Here is an 18843-nt window from a genome sequence, read left to right as displayed (position 1 = left end):
GAGCCTTTTGAACATAAATTTAATTAAGATTCAAAATTTTTTCTTCTGTTGTGTCCTCTTCCATTTGAGAGGGAGCACATTGAAAATCAGCCTTAATACCAGCAAATCAGGAAGATCAGTTGCTAAAGGAAGCCAAGGGGAGACTCAGAGAGTTGGAAAATAGGAGTTCCAGGGCTGGATGACATTGGACCTAATGTTCAGTCACAGTTCCCCTGATAGATAGATGTCAATACACCAACCATGCCTCCATGAAGGGAGAACACAGAGGACCTCACTGCTCTTGCACAGCTCCAACTCATTTTTCCCCAGGTGCACCCTTCGGTCAAGCCAGATACCAAATTTCGATCGCCATATGAGGAGCAGCTGGAACAGCAGAGACTGGCCGCGAGGCGGGCTGAGGAGGCGCAGAGGCTGAGAGAGCACCAGGAGGCCCTGCATCAGCAGAGGCTGCAGGGACACTTGTTGAGGCGGCAGCAGCAGCAGCAGCAGCAGCAGCAGCAGCAGCAGCAGCAGCAGCAGCAGCAGCAGCAGCAGCAGCAGCAGCAGCAGATGCTTCTTGCCCAAGAGCTGGCCCGGCAGAGGCAGGCTGGGCAGGAGGAGAGGCAGCCGGAGCAGCCAAGGTAGCCTGATGGCGTAGACAGGCCCTCTGGTTTTTCTCATCAAATTAAACACAGCTTTATGTATGTGTTATCTGTGAACTTGAGGGGTCACATTGCTCCTATGACTGAGGCAGAACAATTACCTGAGAACTTAGTTCCAAATATTTAATTTTAAAAATAACGTTTTTTTTCCTGCTTAGAAGTTATAGTTTAGGTCTCAAAATAACCTAGAGGGTTTTGTGCTAACTTTATTTTATCGTTCGAAAAGTAGTTTATCTTTTTTAAAGTTCTTTTGAAAGAATATTCATAATCTTTATTAAACCTAAGTTTTTTAAAGAAATTTTTGTTTTTTTGTTTTGTTTTTTTAAAAAGGCTGGTAAATTTGTTTATTGCTCTTTAAAGATAAATGACTTATGTCAAACTGTGCTACGTAATTTGTGTTACCGAGTTAATAATGTTTGTGTTTCTTGCAGGAAGCCAGCTCATTATGATGCCATGGATAATGATATTGTTCAGGGAGCAGAGGACCAAGAAGAAGAAGGAGGTGGTGAGACTTCTTAGATGATGAATGTTTTAATAAAATTGCTTGGTAATATATATTAATTCAGGGCCATATGCATATGAGTACGGGCAAAGATTTGTGTTCCATGTATCTTTTGTTGTTGTTGAATTTTTCTTAATCCTCCCAAACAGTGCACATTAGTAGCCAAAATTGCCCAAGATAATTTGTTTCCTCGGTAACATTTCAGAGTAGAGAAGAAATAGTAGTTTAAGCTTTTGTATACCAAATAGTTATTACTGACACATTATTATACGAGTATTATGTTTTAGGAAATTTCTTCATTTTTCTCCTTACCTTGGAGGCTTTTGGATCATTGCCTTAAAAGTTTTCAAATTAAGTCAATAGTAGCTTTTGTTTATGGTGTGCATCTAGTATGTAATTTATCAAACGTTGCTTTCTGTGATGATAGAACTAGAAAGTTAACTGTCTCTCTGACAGCACTAACATTTAAGGTATGTGTCCTTTTCTAACGAGTCTAAAGGAAGGTGCTTACTCTGACTCCCTCTATAGCCAGTTCTGATATTTTATAGTCCTTATAGTCAGGAAATTGTTTTCCTTGTGTTCCCTGTGCAGCATTTTAAGCTTTTTTGTTCCGTTATCAGTAAAACTAGAGAATAGTTTTTCTTTAGCTAATGAATTCCTTGGTGCACTTGAAAGATGACGGTAAGTTATCCTATATCTTAGTTTTCTATAGGTTACATACTCTCTATGTACTTAACTTTCCCTCTTAGAGCTTACTTTAAAAAATTACTTGTTCTCTTTGTATGCTTGTATCTAAATTCTCTTTATCAAAATAGTTTTTCAAAAAGCAGCAAGTAAATGTCTGTGCAAGTATAAGTGTGTAATGTATCTGTGTCGTGGCTGTCACCATAGCTGCCATATCAGAGAACACAGGATGGGCAATATTTGTTAGTTTTTTGGTTCCACAAGCGGGGTTGTTCTTTCTTTCATTTTCTGAAACAGTATCAATTTCTTCTTTTGGTACCTTGCTGTTTCCTCTGATAATGCCAAAAATTAGTAATTTTAGCAAAGTCCAGTTGACTGGACTTTCTTTTTTTGAGAGAGTTTCATTTGTTGTTTTTGAAAACATTGTGGGGGAGGATTGCAGTTTCTGTTATAAACATTTGTTTCAAAGAGTTACAATGGTGCCACTCACCCGCACTATCACCTTAGACACAAGGTCTGGGAAAAGGACATGACGTCATTCAGAAAAGCTGAGACATGCGCCGCCTTATGTTGAGTTAGTCTTGCTGGAGTACAGATTGGGTGAAATGGCCTCTGGGAAAGCACACTGGTGGCCTTTCTTTGAGTGAAAGGAAATATTCCTGTCTGGTTCCCCTGGGCTGATATTAGTTCCTTTGATTTGTTAGCCTATGAGAGAGACAACCAGCACCAAGATGAGGCAGAAGAAGAACCAGAGAATGGACATGAGCCTCGAGAGCAAGGGCTCCATGAAGCTGACCCAGAATCTGAGGCAGATGTAAGTACCTTCTCTTCTGGTCAGAATATTTGGAAACTCACAAGGCAGAAAGGACACTTGAAGGTTTGCCTGACACCACACTCCTGGCTCCTGATATGTCTGTTATTTCATCAGCACAGATAATCACGGCTTACATAATCACATGATACGAGCAGTGATGTTAAGCGTAAACCATGAGGACCTGTTGAGATGAGGATGAGTTAAAGATTGCTCTGAGTACAAATGTCAAAGGCTTCTAGAGTTCTCTGATGACTTTTAGATTAATAACAATTTTTAAAAATAAGAGCAAAAGTGCAAGCATCAAAAGATGTAGTAATTCTGAAAGATGAAAAAAGAAAGGCAAGTGTGGGGGTTGGATAGGGAACCTGAGAAAGGAAATTAACTATTATTGAGCATGGCAAGCAGCTTGTTAGGGTGTTTTGTATGTCATGTGACTCTCTGTAATCTCCCAATAGTCAGTGACCATTTTAATAAACGCTGGATAAGGATGTGTGATTTGAGAAGGGAAAAAAATTGTTTGGTTATCATGATGCTGTATAAAAATTAGAATATAAATAGATAGAGACCTAATAACCAAGACAATTGTGTTTACCAACTGGTCTCAGTTCAGCTGGGTGTTCTGGCTCCTTGGCCTTGCCTACCAGTGTGGCAAGCAAATGCTGAGTGGGCATGTTCTTGTGCTTATGTGTAAGTGATTTTTGCAACTTACTAGCTCTCCAGTCATCTTTGGCAGTAAACCAACCACCCTGTTTATAAAGTTTATAGTCTGTGCTGTGCTATGGGCCCTTTTTATATTGGTCTAGTGGATTGAAAGGAGGCTCCATATCCTTTCTTGATTATCCTCGAGAAAGTCCTCCTGATGGCTGCCCAAAGCCGACTTGATGGAAACGGCTTCTCCACTTAATTTACACGGAGATATGGCAGACCATATTTATGTGCTCGCCCCAGAATTAGCATTTTGAAAGTATGCTCCAGGGAACCCTGGCCCTGAAATATTTTCAGGAAAGAGCAAGATCCATAGTGAACAGGAGTATGAGAGAGCCAGAGAGTATGAAAGAGCAAGGGAGTGTCTGTGAGAGGGCAGCAGTCAGCGTGCAGAAGCCTGAGAGTGAGCCTGAAAAGCATGAAGGGAGGACAGAGGCGCCCGTGTGTTCTAATCCGCGACATTTGGAAAGTGCCGTGAGCTTTGACTACTTGACTTTAAAACCCTTTACTCTCTTGTCGTCATCAGTTTACCTGTTCTGGGGAACAACACACTTAGGAACATTGGACTTTCTCCCATGCCTTCTTTTAATTAGAAATTGTTACCCCATTTTTCCCTCTCTTTGTCTTACCTATTTTATTTTTTTAATCGAAAAAATGTTGTCCAACTTTATTGACATATAATTGATCATTGTTATTTTATGAAAATATTGCAACCATGCCTGTTAAACCTTACTTATTGCTCGGTTAGGATTGGAGCTAGTATGTATATTTTTATGAACTTTTGCAAAAGCTTTCATGCTGTTTTTCTGAAGAGAGGCTGTTCCATTTTTTTCTCTATTCCCACACAAATGATTGATAGTGCACAAAAAGAAATCCATATGACAAGAGATTGTGGAGTGACTGGAGTTTAGTGTGAAGGTAATGATTTGTCACTCTCTTTATTCTCAAGAAAAGTGTCATTTGCACTCGAATGAAGTATATAGCCAGGGATACACAGATAATAGTTCGGCTGAGACTGCAGTGAGCTCTTGAACGTGTTCAAGGCCCTGAAGTGAATTGAAGTAGAATCTGGGTCAGCTTCATGGAGCCCTTGCTCTCAAGGCTCATGTCCATTCATGCCAAAAGAGATTGAATCTTACTCTGAGGCTTCACCATCTCTGGAAATCATTTGCTGCTCAGTCAGATGCCCTATTGATGACACTGGAGTGATGGGGAAGCTCATGCGAGCATCGCCATTTCTGCCCAGCTCAGGCTCCGAAATCTAAATCTTTATGAGAGCATATTTTGAAAGATTCTTTGAGAGCTTAAGTGGAAATTTGAGATAATTCTATAGTTGATAATGTGAAGGACATTTGTTGAACACAGGAACTCAGAACTACTTGGGAGGTGGTATGGGCCTGGGGATATACTTTTCAAAATATATTGCCAAAGATTGGGTTAGCGCAGTTCTTTTCCTCCCATACCTTGCTAGTGCGACATCTCTGAGTGTTGTGGTAGTGTTTGTTAGAAAGAAACTTGATCCATACTGGAAATTGATCATTGACTTTCGAACTGGCCCTCTTCTTTGGTCCTTTTGGGTGTGAGTCTTCTTTCTCTTCGACTACTTTCTGCCCACTTATGTGTAAAAAATCACCTACAAAGGAAAGCTTGCCTGTATAAAAATCAACATAATAATGAATGAAGTTCCCATTTGCCTATCCAAATCTCCCTTTTTAATGTTTCTCCTACTTGGTTTTTTTTGTTTCTTAATAACTATTTTTCCTATGTCTAGTCATGCTCACATTACTTGCTATAGTAGAGTTTGGAGGGCTATTTTGGAATCACTTGTAGAAGAGACGTGCCATTCATATTTCATTCTGATTCATCAGCTTCTGACAAAAAGTGTGGGCATTTTACCTTTTGACAGTGGGATGTGTACTTATGCATCTTGGCGAGGAAAGATCTGAACAGCCTGGTGAAGGATGATCGCATTTTCCGCCAAGTGTGCAGCCTTTCAAATGAAATTAAACGTGATCCTGGGTTTTGAAGTGGTGGTTGCTGTTTATTGGAATTTTACAGAGGGCAGCCATGGAGGATATAAATCCAGCAGATGACCCGAATAACCAAGGAGAAGATGAGTTTGAGGAAGCCGAACAAGCGAGAGAAGAAAATTTGCCAGATGAAAATGAAGAGCAAAAACAGAGTAATCGGAAACAAGAGAACACAGAGATGGAGGAGCATTTGGTGGTAAGCAGAGGCCACTGTGGAGGGAGAGTGGTTTTAACCTGGGCATTTTACTAGATCCCCGGTTTATACAGAAGGTTAGTCATAACCTACACTGTCAGAAGCTTTGCCTCTTTGACTGGTTTTTGGGCCACTAGATGAAATGATGAGCCTTCACTCGGAGAGGGGGTGACGGACAGCCTGGGCTTCGTGCTGGGAATGATTATTTATTTTTTTCCTGGCCACCAATGCATCGAAAGTACATTTTTCGTGGTGGCATGCTTGTTCTTTGTCTCAAAGTACTGTAAGACACACCTCCAGGGTTCAGCAACCTGAGCCTCCCCTCTTGTTTCGACAGATGGCGGGAAACCCAGACCAGCAGGAGGGTAACGCGGATGAGCAGTACCAGGAGGAGGGAGAGGAGGAGGTAGGAGGGCGTGAGGGCCCAGTCACACTCCTTGGCGCGTCACACTGGTCAGAAACAAACCGCAGCAGCATCGCTTTGAAATGCCTTCTCTGGAAATGCTCAGAAAGGCATAGGTAGGATAAGAAAGGGTGGTTTCAAGAGGAAACAGCCCATGACAGTGGAGCCATTTCGTTAGAAGATAACAGAAACAGGGTAATAGAACCCTTCCCTCCAGTTCTCACTAGAAATTTTGAATTAAGAAGACATTTGGTCTCCCAGGAGTGGTGGACTTAAGTGTATGTGATCTTTGTAAGAATATTTTCTCTCATGTCTTTCCTTCCTAAAATAGAGAAGAGCAAATCTCCCATTGAGAGAGTCTGGACTAACTAACCCCTGTACCTTTCTCTGTAGACATTGCCGCGGTGTCCGTCAGAAAACACTTCACACCCTCCAGACATTTTAAACAAATTTATAGTCTCTACTTTTAGCCTCTTTCTTTCCAAGAATTTGGTGTCTTAATTAAATTTAACAATAAAGAAAAGGAAAAATACATAAGGAACTCAGTTGAATAAAATACATTTAGGGGGAATTTCTTAGCATTTCTTTTTCATTTGCTATTTTATTGTAAACTTCCGGCACATTGTTAATCAGGTTTAGAGCATCGTGGTGCCCCATTTGTGTTAGCTGGTTGATGAATACTGTTGGTTGTAGCTGGTTAGTCACAGCGGTCTACTGTTTGGACAACTGAAGCTCAGTACTTGGGAACATGATTTGGATGAGGCGAGGGCCCCATGTTTAGTGTCTCTCTGGACCAGTAAATGGTCTAGTAAATTAAAATCCTGTTTCAGAGTCGCCTCTCAGCCAGGCATCTTGCCAATGTGCGGCTTTGGCCCTGAGGGGAACCACATGAGAGGATAGATAAATGGCAGTCTGAAAAAACCAGCCCAGCCACCAGAGACCCTGCTGCAGTCACATACACAGTTCCCTTGACTGGATCTGCTTTCTCATTTTTATGGCATTTGTCGGCTTTCAGAGCTAATGCTAAAGTTTGTGCGTATACCAGGGAAACAAAACATTGTCCCTCTTTATAGCTGCTGGCAACGTATACCTCTAGTCACGTGTTCTCTAACTGGCTTGATCTTTTTATTCTCCCTTTTTTCTCATCCCGTTGTTCATCCTAATCAAGACCCTGAGCTGTCTTATCAGAAGAGAGCATTAGAGAAACCAGCAGCCTTGAATGTTAAGACGTTTGGCAAGAAAAAGATATTCATCTGGACTGCTCTTGTAGCAAGATGTCTAGACTAATATTACTTTATTTCATTGTGTCAGATGCCAGGAATCTTTGAGGGATTAAAAGAGGAGAGGTTCACCTTGGCTTCTTTTTAAAAATTCAGAAGGCTAAACATAAAATTTTAATCAGTATTTACTGATTATTTTTTACTTCTGTATTATGTCAGTTAAGGTGGAGAGAGAAATCCTGTGATCCAAGAGGGATCAAGAATAGAAAGAAAAGATAGGCAAGGGGGAAGGAGAAGGGTGACAAGGCAGAGGTCAGTGCCTAACCCTCAGAGGCCACTCCTTCAGGCCGTGGCTCTTCCTCCCTCAGGTGGGTGGAACCGACCAGAGCTTTTTTTAATTTCCCTGCACCTAGCACCCCATCCTGCTTCTCTTTTCATACTTCCCTGCCCAGAATTCCTATATTTGGCTTCTCTGTCCCCACTTTCTAACCCTCTCTTACATAGGCTCCAGGTTGCCACATCCTCTTGTTGGGACTGTTGCCTTGTGAACTCTCAGAGGAAGCCCCGCACGCCTTCCCAGCATAGCTTTCCTCTTTACCCCTGAGCATCTCTTCTTCAGGCTGTGTGGTATTTCTCTGGTCGTTCCTGAGATGATTCTCATTGGATCGCCCATCTCTTTCCGTTGGTCCCTGTTCTTCCCTTGAGGAGGGAAGAGAAGAGTGGTTCCTAAACACGGTTCAAGGACTAGTAATAGTCAGAGATGAAGTTCTCAGCGGCCTGCAGCAAAATGAGAAAAATAAAGAGAAATGCAATATGTGAGAACAGAGAACACGTGTTGTTAATAAGTGATGTGTGTACGAGACCACATTTGTGGGGGCACTCTGAAAACCAGAGTACCATGAAATGTACAGCGTTCTTGTCTCCGTTGAGCCTCAGACTTTTCCAGCTGCCCCAGCTGACCCCTGGGGTGTGAGGCCCACCGCCCCCCTCGGTTCCCCTCTCTCCAGCCCGCAGTCAAATGGAATTCTGTCAGCTCTGCTCCTCTGGAGGAATTGCAGCTTGCCAGGGCTCTCCCTGTTCAGAGGGGCAGCCCATCAGACTTGTAACTTGAACTCTGAGAGAAGAGGACCCAAAACAAGTGTGATGTTAGGAAATCTGCACTGTGCCTGCCTTCTTTTATCATAGTGCAGCCTCGTTACCTTTCTAAGACATAAAAATGACAGTTATTAACAAGCATTCATTGTTTATGGTGTGGGATTATTTTAGAGAATGAAATTCATAAAGCGATCCTATCATGTTGCTTACTTCCCAAAATTTTTATCTACTTATGAGCAAACAGGACAGAGTATGACATTGCCAAAACATATTCTATATGCTTTAAAATTATTTAAATGTTCAAAAAATATATAAATGACTGTTCGAAAAATCTTAGTGCTCGTGTCCCCATCATAACTAGAAACAGATTGATCTGAACACTCATGAGAGAGCAAGCACAACGTTACTTGGCCACCTTTAGTGGTTCTACTGGTCTGTGAATCACCACATCACGAAGTTGTCCAGGTGGCAAAGCTCCTCTTAAATGTTACTCAGCCAGCAGTCATGCCCATCGCTATAGCTGGCATTGCTGAAAGCCTTCCCCTGCCCCCGTTGCGTCTGCCTGTTTGCATCCCAGCATCCTTTACTGCTTAAGGTTCAGCCTTCTGGTTCCTGGCTCACCCCATAACATCTCTGGTGCATGAAAGACATTAATACATTCAGGGACAGGGGAGCTAGCCAAAGCCCATTTCACACTCACTAGGTCTGGTTTTTTTTGACTATTTGTTAAACTTTGCCACATCGCGTTGGGGCTATTTCTAAAATGCCTAAAACATTAGATTTCAGTGAACAATAATGAGTAATGAGGAGCACTGTCAGGAAATCTTTAACACAGTGTTTGCATCAGCTTTAGTAGGGTACCAAAAAGTGCGGCTGAGTGTGAAAGATATAACTGGTGTGTTTACACAATAAAAGAGTAGCATTTGGCTGCTGGCAATTAGTCTAAGCATATTTTAAAATTAGAAATTCCCTATCATTTTGTTCCTTTTCAGTAATGCCTTTAAGATGAATTTAGATTACTTTTGCCCCAAACATAAAGAATATATTACTAGAATAATAAGGTGTATGTATGTATCTGAAAAATTACAAATTTTTATTTGTGACTTTCCTAAATTAAAGAGTAAGTGCTTCTCATCTCAGATTATATTGCCATTGGGTAAAAAAAAAAAAAAAACAAAAAAAACCCAAAAACCAAAAACCAAAAAACAAACAAAAAAAAACTTCCAAATTTTCTATATCAGATCATGAAAAGGGTGTTTATCTCTCTAGCCAGAGACATTCTAGCTCTCATCCATTGTCACTCAAGTGAGTTGCTCTCAGCCTTTGTTCTGGCTAAGAATCACCTTGGAGAGTGTGTGAGAAATGCAGATTCCTGGATCAGACCTTACCCTTGGAGATTTCTGTCTTATCTGTGGTGGGGCCTAAGAGTCTGAGTTCTTCACAAGTGCCTCAGCCGCTGATGATGTTTACAGAGCACACTGTTTAGAGAGGCAGGCCAGGACAGGTGGTGCAAGTGAAATTTGAGAAGTCTGAACGTTCTGAAATTTCTATGCAAAATGATGTGCATCTACGCCCATTTACTCAAGACTTCCTTACTAAAGTCTTAAAAAGATCTGTGACTCCCCCACCGCACATGTGCACACAAACACACACACACAATTGAAAATTAATGATTGTTATTCAACCGTTTTATTTTACAGATAAGAAATTTGAGCTTCAGGAAGGTTAGCTAAATATTTGAAGGTCACACAGCTTGAGTAGAGCCCATCAAGGTCTGGTTTTAAAGGCTACTATCATAATTGAGTATACCAAGCACAATAACTAAATAGTTGATAGAGGCAAGTTCTTTATAGAAGTTAGTGAATGCAGAAGACATGATGGAATTAGTCACCATTTTTGTAACCCTTAATTAAAAGTTGATTTAAGGGCAGTCATCGATGGATGATATCACAAGATAAAGGGAAGTCAGGGAATTTTACTAAGGAGGGATCACCATCTGAGTTCCCTGACCAACATTAGTCTCACTAAAAGTGGGATAAACATTATGTGACTCCCCATGCAATTAAAATATGAAATCTACAGCATCCTCTCTGAAAAACCTTTGCTTTGACAAGTAAATATGAATTCATTCAAGCCTTAAACTAACTGTTATAAAAAAGTGGGCGGCGGGGCGGGGCTAAAGGAATGCGTTAAGTAATGCTGGAAAAAGCAAATAAATTCAGAATATGGGTCTGTAGGACAAAGAATAGCATTAAGGAAAAAAGAGGGGAGTGGAACCCAAGTTAGGTATAGCCTTTAGATCATAATTAGAACAAAACAACTGTAAATAGACATTTTTAAGACAATCAGGAAAAATATAAGTATGGACTAGACATGAGAGGATTCCATGGAATTATTTATCAGGTGTTGTTAATGGCATTATGGTTTTATAAAAAAAAAAAATCTTTTTAGAGATGTATAAAGAAAAGCAGTAGGTGATTCAAGTATGGCAGCATTGAATTTTGCTGATGGCTATGAGAGTTCATTGAATTATTTTCTTTATTTGTGTGTGCTTGAAATTTTTCACAATAAAAATAAGTGACCTTATTGTTTATAGAGCCAGGAAAGTTGCAGAACCAAGGGTTTCGTCCAGGTTTGTCTGACTCCACAGTCTGTTAGACACTGGCAAACTCTAGCCTCGGCCTTACTTGTCAGTAAGCCATGAATTTTGTTGTTGTCATTCACACATTGTCTGAGGCCACTACAGCACTACAGTGAAGAGCTGAGTAGTTGCTACACCTTATGCCCAAGAAAACCTGAATATTTAGTGTCTAGCCCTTCACAGGAAATGTGTGTTGACCTTGATTTGTATTCCACCATACTGCAGTTTCAAGGCAGTTTCCTCCCAACTCCAACTAGCCATGTTTAGTGTTTACTAGTATATTTTCATTATAAAGGCCATAGAAGACATGTCTGTTGACTGAAATCATCCAGAACACTTTAGCAATTTAATGATGTTTCAGTCAGACCTTAATATAATCTGAAATAAGTGCTTCATCATTTTCGTCCCGATGTCCTGGGGAATGTTGTTATGAGAGTCTGACTAAGAACAGAACGATGTCATGGACCAAAGGTAGAGGCTGCTGGTGTGACAAGTGTGTCCTCTCTTTAGCTCACCCTACCAGGACGTGGGAATACAAAATATGCTCTGTGCCTCTGTCCTCAGAAGAAATTTATTTTGTGCCAGTATAGTTTAGGGGCTGGCATTGGGCTAATTAGAAAGGTTCATGTAGGCTGGGCTGTGTCTGAGGTATCTCTGAAGGGTCATCTTCGTAGGCTTCTGACAGGCCAGGTTCATGCCAAGATTTGTCTTGTAGGTTGTGGTTTATTCCTGTCGTACCTGGGCTGGACACCTTGAGACAGCCCTTAATTTGTTGCTCCTTAATTAGAACACCTGCATACTTTCCTGTCCCATTCCTGGGATTTTTAATACTGTGCCCTCCCCCCCCACCCCACCTAAACACCAAAAAAAGAAAAAAGGTAATTTGCGTGTGTTATTCAAGAAGACTTACTCTACACCACTGTCCGTAGGAGAGATCAGATTTTCTTTTGCTACCAGGGTTGTACGTTATGCTTAACTGGTGGTCAGCAGGTTTTTGAAATGTATTCAAATGATTTAAAAGTTTTGGCATACATATGGTTTTCAAAATATTTAAGTTAGAAAATACTTTACCCTGCATTTTGTGGAATATTATGCTTTCTTTGATTGGCATTTTGAAAAAAAATTAACCGAGACCAATTACACACAATAGTAATACCATACAGAAAAGAAAACTACTTAAAACAGAACTGTCTTGTTAGAACACTAAAGAGATTAAGGGATTTGAGGAGGTTTAAAAACTATTTCCTGAAGGAATTGAAATGATTGTGTTCTGTGTTCTGGATATTTTAGCCAGAGAATTTTATTCTTAATTATAGAAATACATATACACATTTTTTTCTCGGTTTTCTCTTACTTCGTCTATAGGTCATGGGGTCTCTTTTCTGTGCCTTTACGGGGCAGATATTTTTTGCATTGATTCACTTATTCATTCAGTCAACAATGTTTATTAAGCAGTCGCAGTATGACAGGTATGCATCTAGATATGGAAGACAGTTGAGTAAGATGTTTTTAATAGTAGATGTATTATACCTTTCTTTATAGCTAATAGATATCAAATCTTTGACTATTATCTTTTTTTAATTTATTTTTTAATTTTATTTTTGCTACTTTGAATGAATTCTTTGGAAATCAGAATATGTTGTTCCAAATGTTTAAATGATGAAAGTGTCACCTCATATCTCTGGTTTGTTTTAGGTTCAGGAAGATTTGACTGAAGAGAAAAAAAGGGAATTGGCACATAATGCTGAAGAGACCTATGGTGAAAATGATGAAAATGTATGTGTAGGATGTATGTTTCTATTGCACATGTTTGTACGTGTGTAGGAGATACCATACGCATAGTTGGATAGATACCAGTCGGTACATCTAAGTTACCCCAGAGTTTTAAAGGGCCAACCCAGTATTAGAACATTTGTGACAATATGCAGATTAGGAAAAACCAGCACTGCTCTCTGTCGGAACATTTTTCTTCGCTTGTTTTCTTTCTCTCAAAAGGAATAACTTCGTACTCTTTTCTCTTTTTTTAGAGGGAATAATTTATCTCACTAACTCTCTGCCCTATCTCTTAGTTCTTTTTTTTCCTTTTAACTTGAAGGCCGATGAGAAAAACAATGATGGAGAAGGGCAAGAAGTTCAAGATGACCACCACCCCAAAGGCCGAGAGGAGCACTATGAGGAGGAGGAGGAGGACGACGACGAAGGGGCAGCTGTTGCCGAGAAATCACAGCGAAGAGCTGAAATGTAGCCGTGCCCAGCTTCCCAGACAGCTCAGCCGTCGAATTCCTTTCAAGCTGCTCAAAAATAAATCTGCCTACTGAACTCCAGGATATTTAATTACAGAAATTAAGAGTTTAGACCTTTTTAAAACTTTTGTATTAGAAACGCTCATACATTTATATGAATATATTTTGGTAACCTAGGTTAGGGCGTCTTTTATATTCAAGCTAAACGTGAACAAGAAGAAAACGAAGCAAATCTTAGGCTCTGAATCTCATTTTTCATAGATTATGTGATGTTGGAAAGGACATCAATTTTGTATATGTTTCAACTTGTTACTTTTCTGTCTTCTAGTTTCCAGGTATTCTGTTATTTGCCTTTGATAGAATACAGGATTTCAAAATAGGAAATACTATAAAAATGCTGTGCACACTTTAAGGAGAATGGCCAGTTTACTAATTGCTGCCTTATCAAGGCTCTTGTGTATGATTCTGATAGAATTTTTATCAGTCTCTGTATTGCTGGAATAAGATTCATGTATAGAATGACATACAGTTGGAAAGCCATTTTTTTTTTTTTTCATAAAGATGTTGGTTTTCAGACTTTTCAGGTCAGAAGAGTGTTTGGCTTTACTTAAAATCACAGCTATTCTTGAAAGGAATTAAATTTAAAAGTGAGATAATACTAAAATTCATGTGACAGTAGTCTGGACTTGGATATTTCAATATACAAACAAGGTATGACACATCAGTATATTAACCTTTTTGAAAGACTGACACCTTGTTTAACAACTAATTTAGTGTGAATGGGTGGTATTTTCTACATGAACATCCATTCTGTTTTTTTTTCTGAAGTCACCTAGTGATATCTTTGTTTCAGTATCTAGTTCACTATAGTAATATATATTTCTCCTATAAGCTCTGTGCCTCAATTTTGTAATAACCTTGATGACAAGTATGACAATGAAGGCATACCCATATTGTATAATTGAAGCAAGGTATTTCACATCATACCTTGAAAAATAGGATTATTTTTCAAAATCTGTATGGTGAAACACACATGGTGAAATGATATACCCTCATTACTTTTCTGTTTGCTGGGATTGGGTCTGCATTATGCCCACATTTAGGCATTTTAATGATTATGAATAATAAAAATCCCTTAAATTAAAAAATCAAAAATTCCCCTTGGGGTATAAAAACGTATTTCAGTCTCAAGCATAAAGAGTTTTAAATATTTAGAATTAGGTTATATAATTCATGTGTGTGGTTTTGTAATAATATTCTCAAATCAATAAAAATACATTTCAATTTCTACCATTGTATGAATGTAATTTTATTTTTTAATAACCACACTCATGTATGGTTTTGATTGTCCCAGTTGAGTGATTGTGTATGTATGCATAGGAATGTTTTGTTCAAATGTATTTTAGATTTTCAATAACCATAAATCAAATCTTCCCTTTATGTATAAAAACTTTATGTAATGTAAAATGTATAATATTGTACATAATATTCAGAATACAATTATTTTGGTAAATTAGTTGTATTTTTAATGTCCCAGTTGCAGTATTTAATTATATGAAAATCAAAACTTGGTAATAGTCAATAAAGCTATAAAAAGTAAGTGCTAAATCTTTTAAAGTATGTGATTTCTTAATAGCTTTTTATTTTATAAAATTCTTTAGTTCTTTTTCATAAAAGGAAAATAATTTAAGAGGTACCAGTGTATATTAACGAATCCTAAAATGCCTTTCTGAACCTGTTCATATTTTCCTTATCTCTTTCTCTTTTGGATTGGTATGTGATTTTTTTTCCCTGTTCTAAAGAGAGAGCTAAGAATATTTATTTTATTTGAGCTTGTTCTGAAGGAAGAAAAAGGAAATAGGTCCAGGAATGTAAGAGCGTCATGTGCGCACACAAAACAAACCAAAAACCTATTAAATACCAGCTAGGAAAGCAACAATCACAAACCATACTACTCTGTATGACACCAAGTTATAGGGTCATTTTAGCTAATGTTTGGAGGAGAACTAATCAGCTAGAGCTGATCTACATTAATGAGATGAGCAGAAATAAAATGTCACATGTATTTACCTTGCCAATTAATCTGTAACATCTGGTGCAACCAATAAGTCAGAGGATTTGGTACCAGGGACATAATCAGAAGGGAAAAACAGGGACATTTATTAAGGGACAAGTACAGTGGAGCACAAAAAAGAGCTACATTACTACAGATATAATGATGATATTTGTAAAAGCAAGTGAAAAGAATGTAAAAATATAATCTGAGCCACATGTAAAACACAGTGACTCACTTTATAAAGAAAAATTATAGACATTTATTGAATACCTTCATAGTATAAGAGCTGTGTTAATAGGACCCACTTTATCCTTTAATGTTGATGGAATCCCCTTCCCCCACTAACTAAAGAAGTTTATTTTAGAACATTTGACATTTTTTAAATGCTTCGAGTTCTGTGTTTTGTTTTTAGTTCTCTTATTACATTGTACTTATTACATCAATACTATGGCATGTTGCACAGCCATTTAAAAATGAAGTCAATTTCTATTCTTGAATCATTAATTTTGGTTTCCATTGTACTCTCTGTTCTTAGTTTTCTTTTTACCATCCTGGCTACAACTTAATCTTTTTTGCAGATTTTCTTCTCATGCCTGCCCCTTAAATATCTGTGTTCTTCAGGTTTTGTCCTACAGGGGTCTTCTCTCTGTTTAGCCCTCTTCCCACCCATGTCATGGATATATGTTTCTACTCCATCTTTTCAGCCTAGCTTTCTATGACTCACCCTACCTCAAATTTATAATTTTCTTTTTATTTTTCTTTTTTTTTAAGGCAAGGCAACCCTTGGTTGACCTCACAGATTGCAAGGACCTTGTCAGCTTACCATCCTTTATTTTTTATTTTTTACGCCTACAGCACCTGGTCTTCTTACGTGGTCTCCCATCCAAGTACTAACCAGGCCCGACCCTGCTTAGCTTCCAAGATCAGACAGGATCGGGCTTGTTCAGGGTGGCGTGGCCGTAGACTCAAATTTATCATTTTCAAAGCTGAATTTGCCTTCTTTCCCACCTAAAACCTACTCCTCTTTCTAGATTCTATAACTCAATTCACTAAGTTTCCCAAAACAAGAACAAAATTTGTCCTTCATTCTTTCTTCTCTCCCTATTGATACTACCAAAATATCTTTAAATTTGCCCATTTCTCTCCACCCCTGCTATCCTGGTTCAGGCCTCTGTTATCTTTTACCTGGACTATTATAACAGTCCCCTAACTTCTCATTTATTCTCTCCTATTCTTATAATCTGCTAGTGTGTTCTTTTTAAAGATAACATTACACTACCCCATTATATAATGGTTTAATACAATTGCTATTGCACATAGGACAAATTCCAAACTTCTAAATGTGACCTACATAATTTTTCATGATCTAGTCTCATCTAACCTCTTTATCTTCATAATTTCCACTCTAAACTGAATCATAATAAATGTGACTCATCTTTGTCAAGCACACTTCTCCTAATATCTTAGTAACTGACCTTGACCCCCGTTCTTGGATGGGAAGTTGACTTTAGCAGAGCCAATAATACTACCCCATCTCCTTACGCAAGGTGCTTGATGCAAGATTGGGCACATGGCCGAAGACAAACCAATTTGATTTCTTCCCTGGGATTTTTGTTGCAGGGCAATTCTCTATGGTGTTTCAATACACCTTGTGACAGCTTTTCTCTTGGATTATCTTTTCAAAGGTACTTGCCTAGCAAACAAAAGTTAAAGCTAGTATCTCCCTCTGGGTCAGAGGGCATATTTGTTTCCTGAGCAAGATAATAATGATAATGTCTGTGGCGGGGCAAAGCTGGGACAGGTTTGCTAGCAGTTTCTAAGACTGAGAATTTCCTAAGGTCAGGCATCCTCAGCTGTGACACAAGCCCGCTGTTGTGCAACATCCACCTGGGATGCCCCTCATTGTCCCTGTGACACTTGGAGATGAAAGGGGAACTAAGGTGAACATGAAGCTCACATTGCCTGCTGAGCCATGAGAAATATTGATCTCTGAGCCTGCAGTCGAGGGTCTTCTACCAGCACCCATAAAACTATGGCAGGCTAACTAGAAAGCTTGTAAGGTGAGTAAAATCTCAGACCCCATGCAATTATTGACATTTTTTCAGTCTGGAGCAAATGGAAAGTAGAACCTCTCTTCTCCAATGGCAAAGCTGCTGGGTTGTAAATACGGGACAGATTGGGTCTATTTTCTCAGTTGTGTGGAGAAAATGATCTACAGAAGTAGAGAACATATGACCTAACCCACAAAGACAAGCAAAAGGCAAAGACAGAGATGTGTTTTTTCAGTCTCTCTATCTTTCCCTCCCTGATGCCAGTCAAGTGCACTGATAGGTTGATTAATGAGCCAATAAATTCTACTTTTTCATTTGAGCTAGTTAGAAAAGGATTTCTGTCACTTGCCACTTGAAGATTCCTGACTAATACTTGACTAACATTCAGTTACTTTAAATCATCATGCTCTCTTGTGTCATGATAAATTTGCTACCTACTCTCCCTAGAAATATGATTTGTTCTCTCCATTGCTCTAGGTCTCACCTTAGATACCAATTCCCCTGGGAAGGGTCTACCTCTCACCACCACCCACCTACCCCCAGTGTAGTTTCCATACCCTCTCTATGTCCCCCTGTATTATCCCATATTTCCTATCATAGTACTTATCACAGTGTATGGAAATGACTATGAACTTATCTATACTCTCCTTGACATATGTGTTCTGTGAGGGTGGAGACCTTATTTCTCTTGTTTATTGTTGTATCCCAAACACTGTCTTAAAGTCCTCATCTGTAAAATGGGAATATTGATTTTTTTCAAGATCATGGTGACAGAGCTATAATTTCTTCCCAGACGAATCTGATTCTGATGTTAATTCCAAATATGGCCAGGGTTATTGGATTGTTATCCAGAGTCATTCTGAATTTCATATATTAAGAAGATGTGTTTTAAATTTTGCAAAAACAGATTAATAGAAGTAAAAATAAAATGAGTGAAGTCTCAGCTGTAGGGTTTCGAGGAGAAACCAAGGAATAAGAATTATCCAACCTGAGAAAGATATGGTCAAAGGAAGATATATAGGAAGATATACATCTGCCTTCTTTGAAGCATCACTGTAACCTGAGGAATAAAGAAGTTCCCGAGAAAGAGGTGAATGGAGCTGTGAAATCTAGACAGGTTTTTTCAAATCAGAATATATTAAATAATCAATTACGATTCACGAGAGGCCTGCCTAAAGCTGAGGAATATGTGCAATATCCCCTTAGAATATCCTCAGGTCTTGTGATTGTTGTGGGAGGGCCAGTTTGTGTGGTCGGGTAGGCTATGAGTTCATATAGTGGTTGTCCTTTTGTCTGCACACCACTTCCTCTCCTCTTAGAAAGGTCTAACCCTTTAACCACAGGAGTAGACCCCAAACCAATCATTGCACTCCATCTTTGGAGATTTCTGTACTGAGACTGGATAAAAGAAATGCTCTCTGGCTGCTCTGGTGATGATATGAGATGGGCATCTGGAGCCGCCAGGAGTCACACTCATGACATGGAGAAAACCCAGTTGCAAGAAGGAAAAACAAAGCCAACACAGACTGGGGCCTAGGGGGTAAGCGGGAAAGGTGGGAAGCGGA

The 18843-nt window shown here is 39.1% G+C and overlaps 1 protein-coding gene and 1 pseudogene across 9 annotated transcripts in view; one reads left to right on the top strand and one right to left on the bottom strand.

The window, feature by feature from the left end:
• GOLIM4 (golgi integral membrane protein 4) overlaps positions 1-14461 on the top strand; it is a 72212-nt gene extending 57751 nt beyond the window's left edge. For 5 of the 9 annotated variants that reach the window (XM_011380063.2, XM_011380036.2, XM_011380073.2 and 2 more), the window contains 7 exons: positions 310-620; positions 1073-1146; positions 2532-2641; positions 5405-5572; positions 5907-5975; positions 12624-12704; positions 13024-14461. In XM_011380063.2, the coding sequence (XP_011378365.1) occupies positions 310-620; positions 1073-1146; positions 2532-2641; positions 5405-5572; positions 5907-5975; positions 12624-12704; positions 13024-13173 (963 nt within the window). In that variant the 3' untranslated portion in view covers positions 13174-14461. The remainder of the gene's footprint in view (positions 1-309; positions 621-1072; positions 1147-2531; positions 2642-5404; positions 5573-5906; positions 5976-12623; positions 12705-13023) is intronic. The other 4 variants (XM_023524601.1, XM_023524620.1, XM_011380090.2 and 1 more) reach the window with 2 other exon arrangements.
• A 1612-nt stretch (positions 14462-16073) lies between these two features.
• LOC111732899 lies at positions 16074-16192 on the bottom strand (annotated as a pseudogene).
• Positions 16193-18843: the final 2651 nt, after the last annotated feature.

The sequence above is a fragment of the Pteropus vampyrus genome, unplaced genomic scaffold (assembly GCF_000151845.1).
Source record: "Pteropus vampyrus isolate Shadow unplaced genomic scaffold, Pvam_2.0 Scaffold12, whole genome shotgun sequence".
Taxonomy (NCBI): Eukaryota; Metazoa; Chordata; class Mammalia; order Chiroptera; family Pteropodidae; genus Pteropus; species Pteropus vampyrus.
This window is presented reverse-complemented; position numbering and strand designations above follow the sequence as displayed.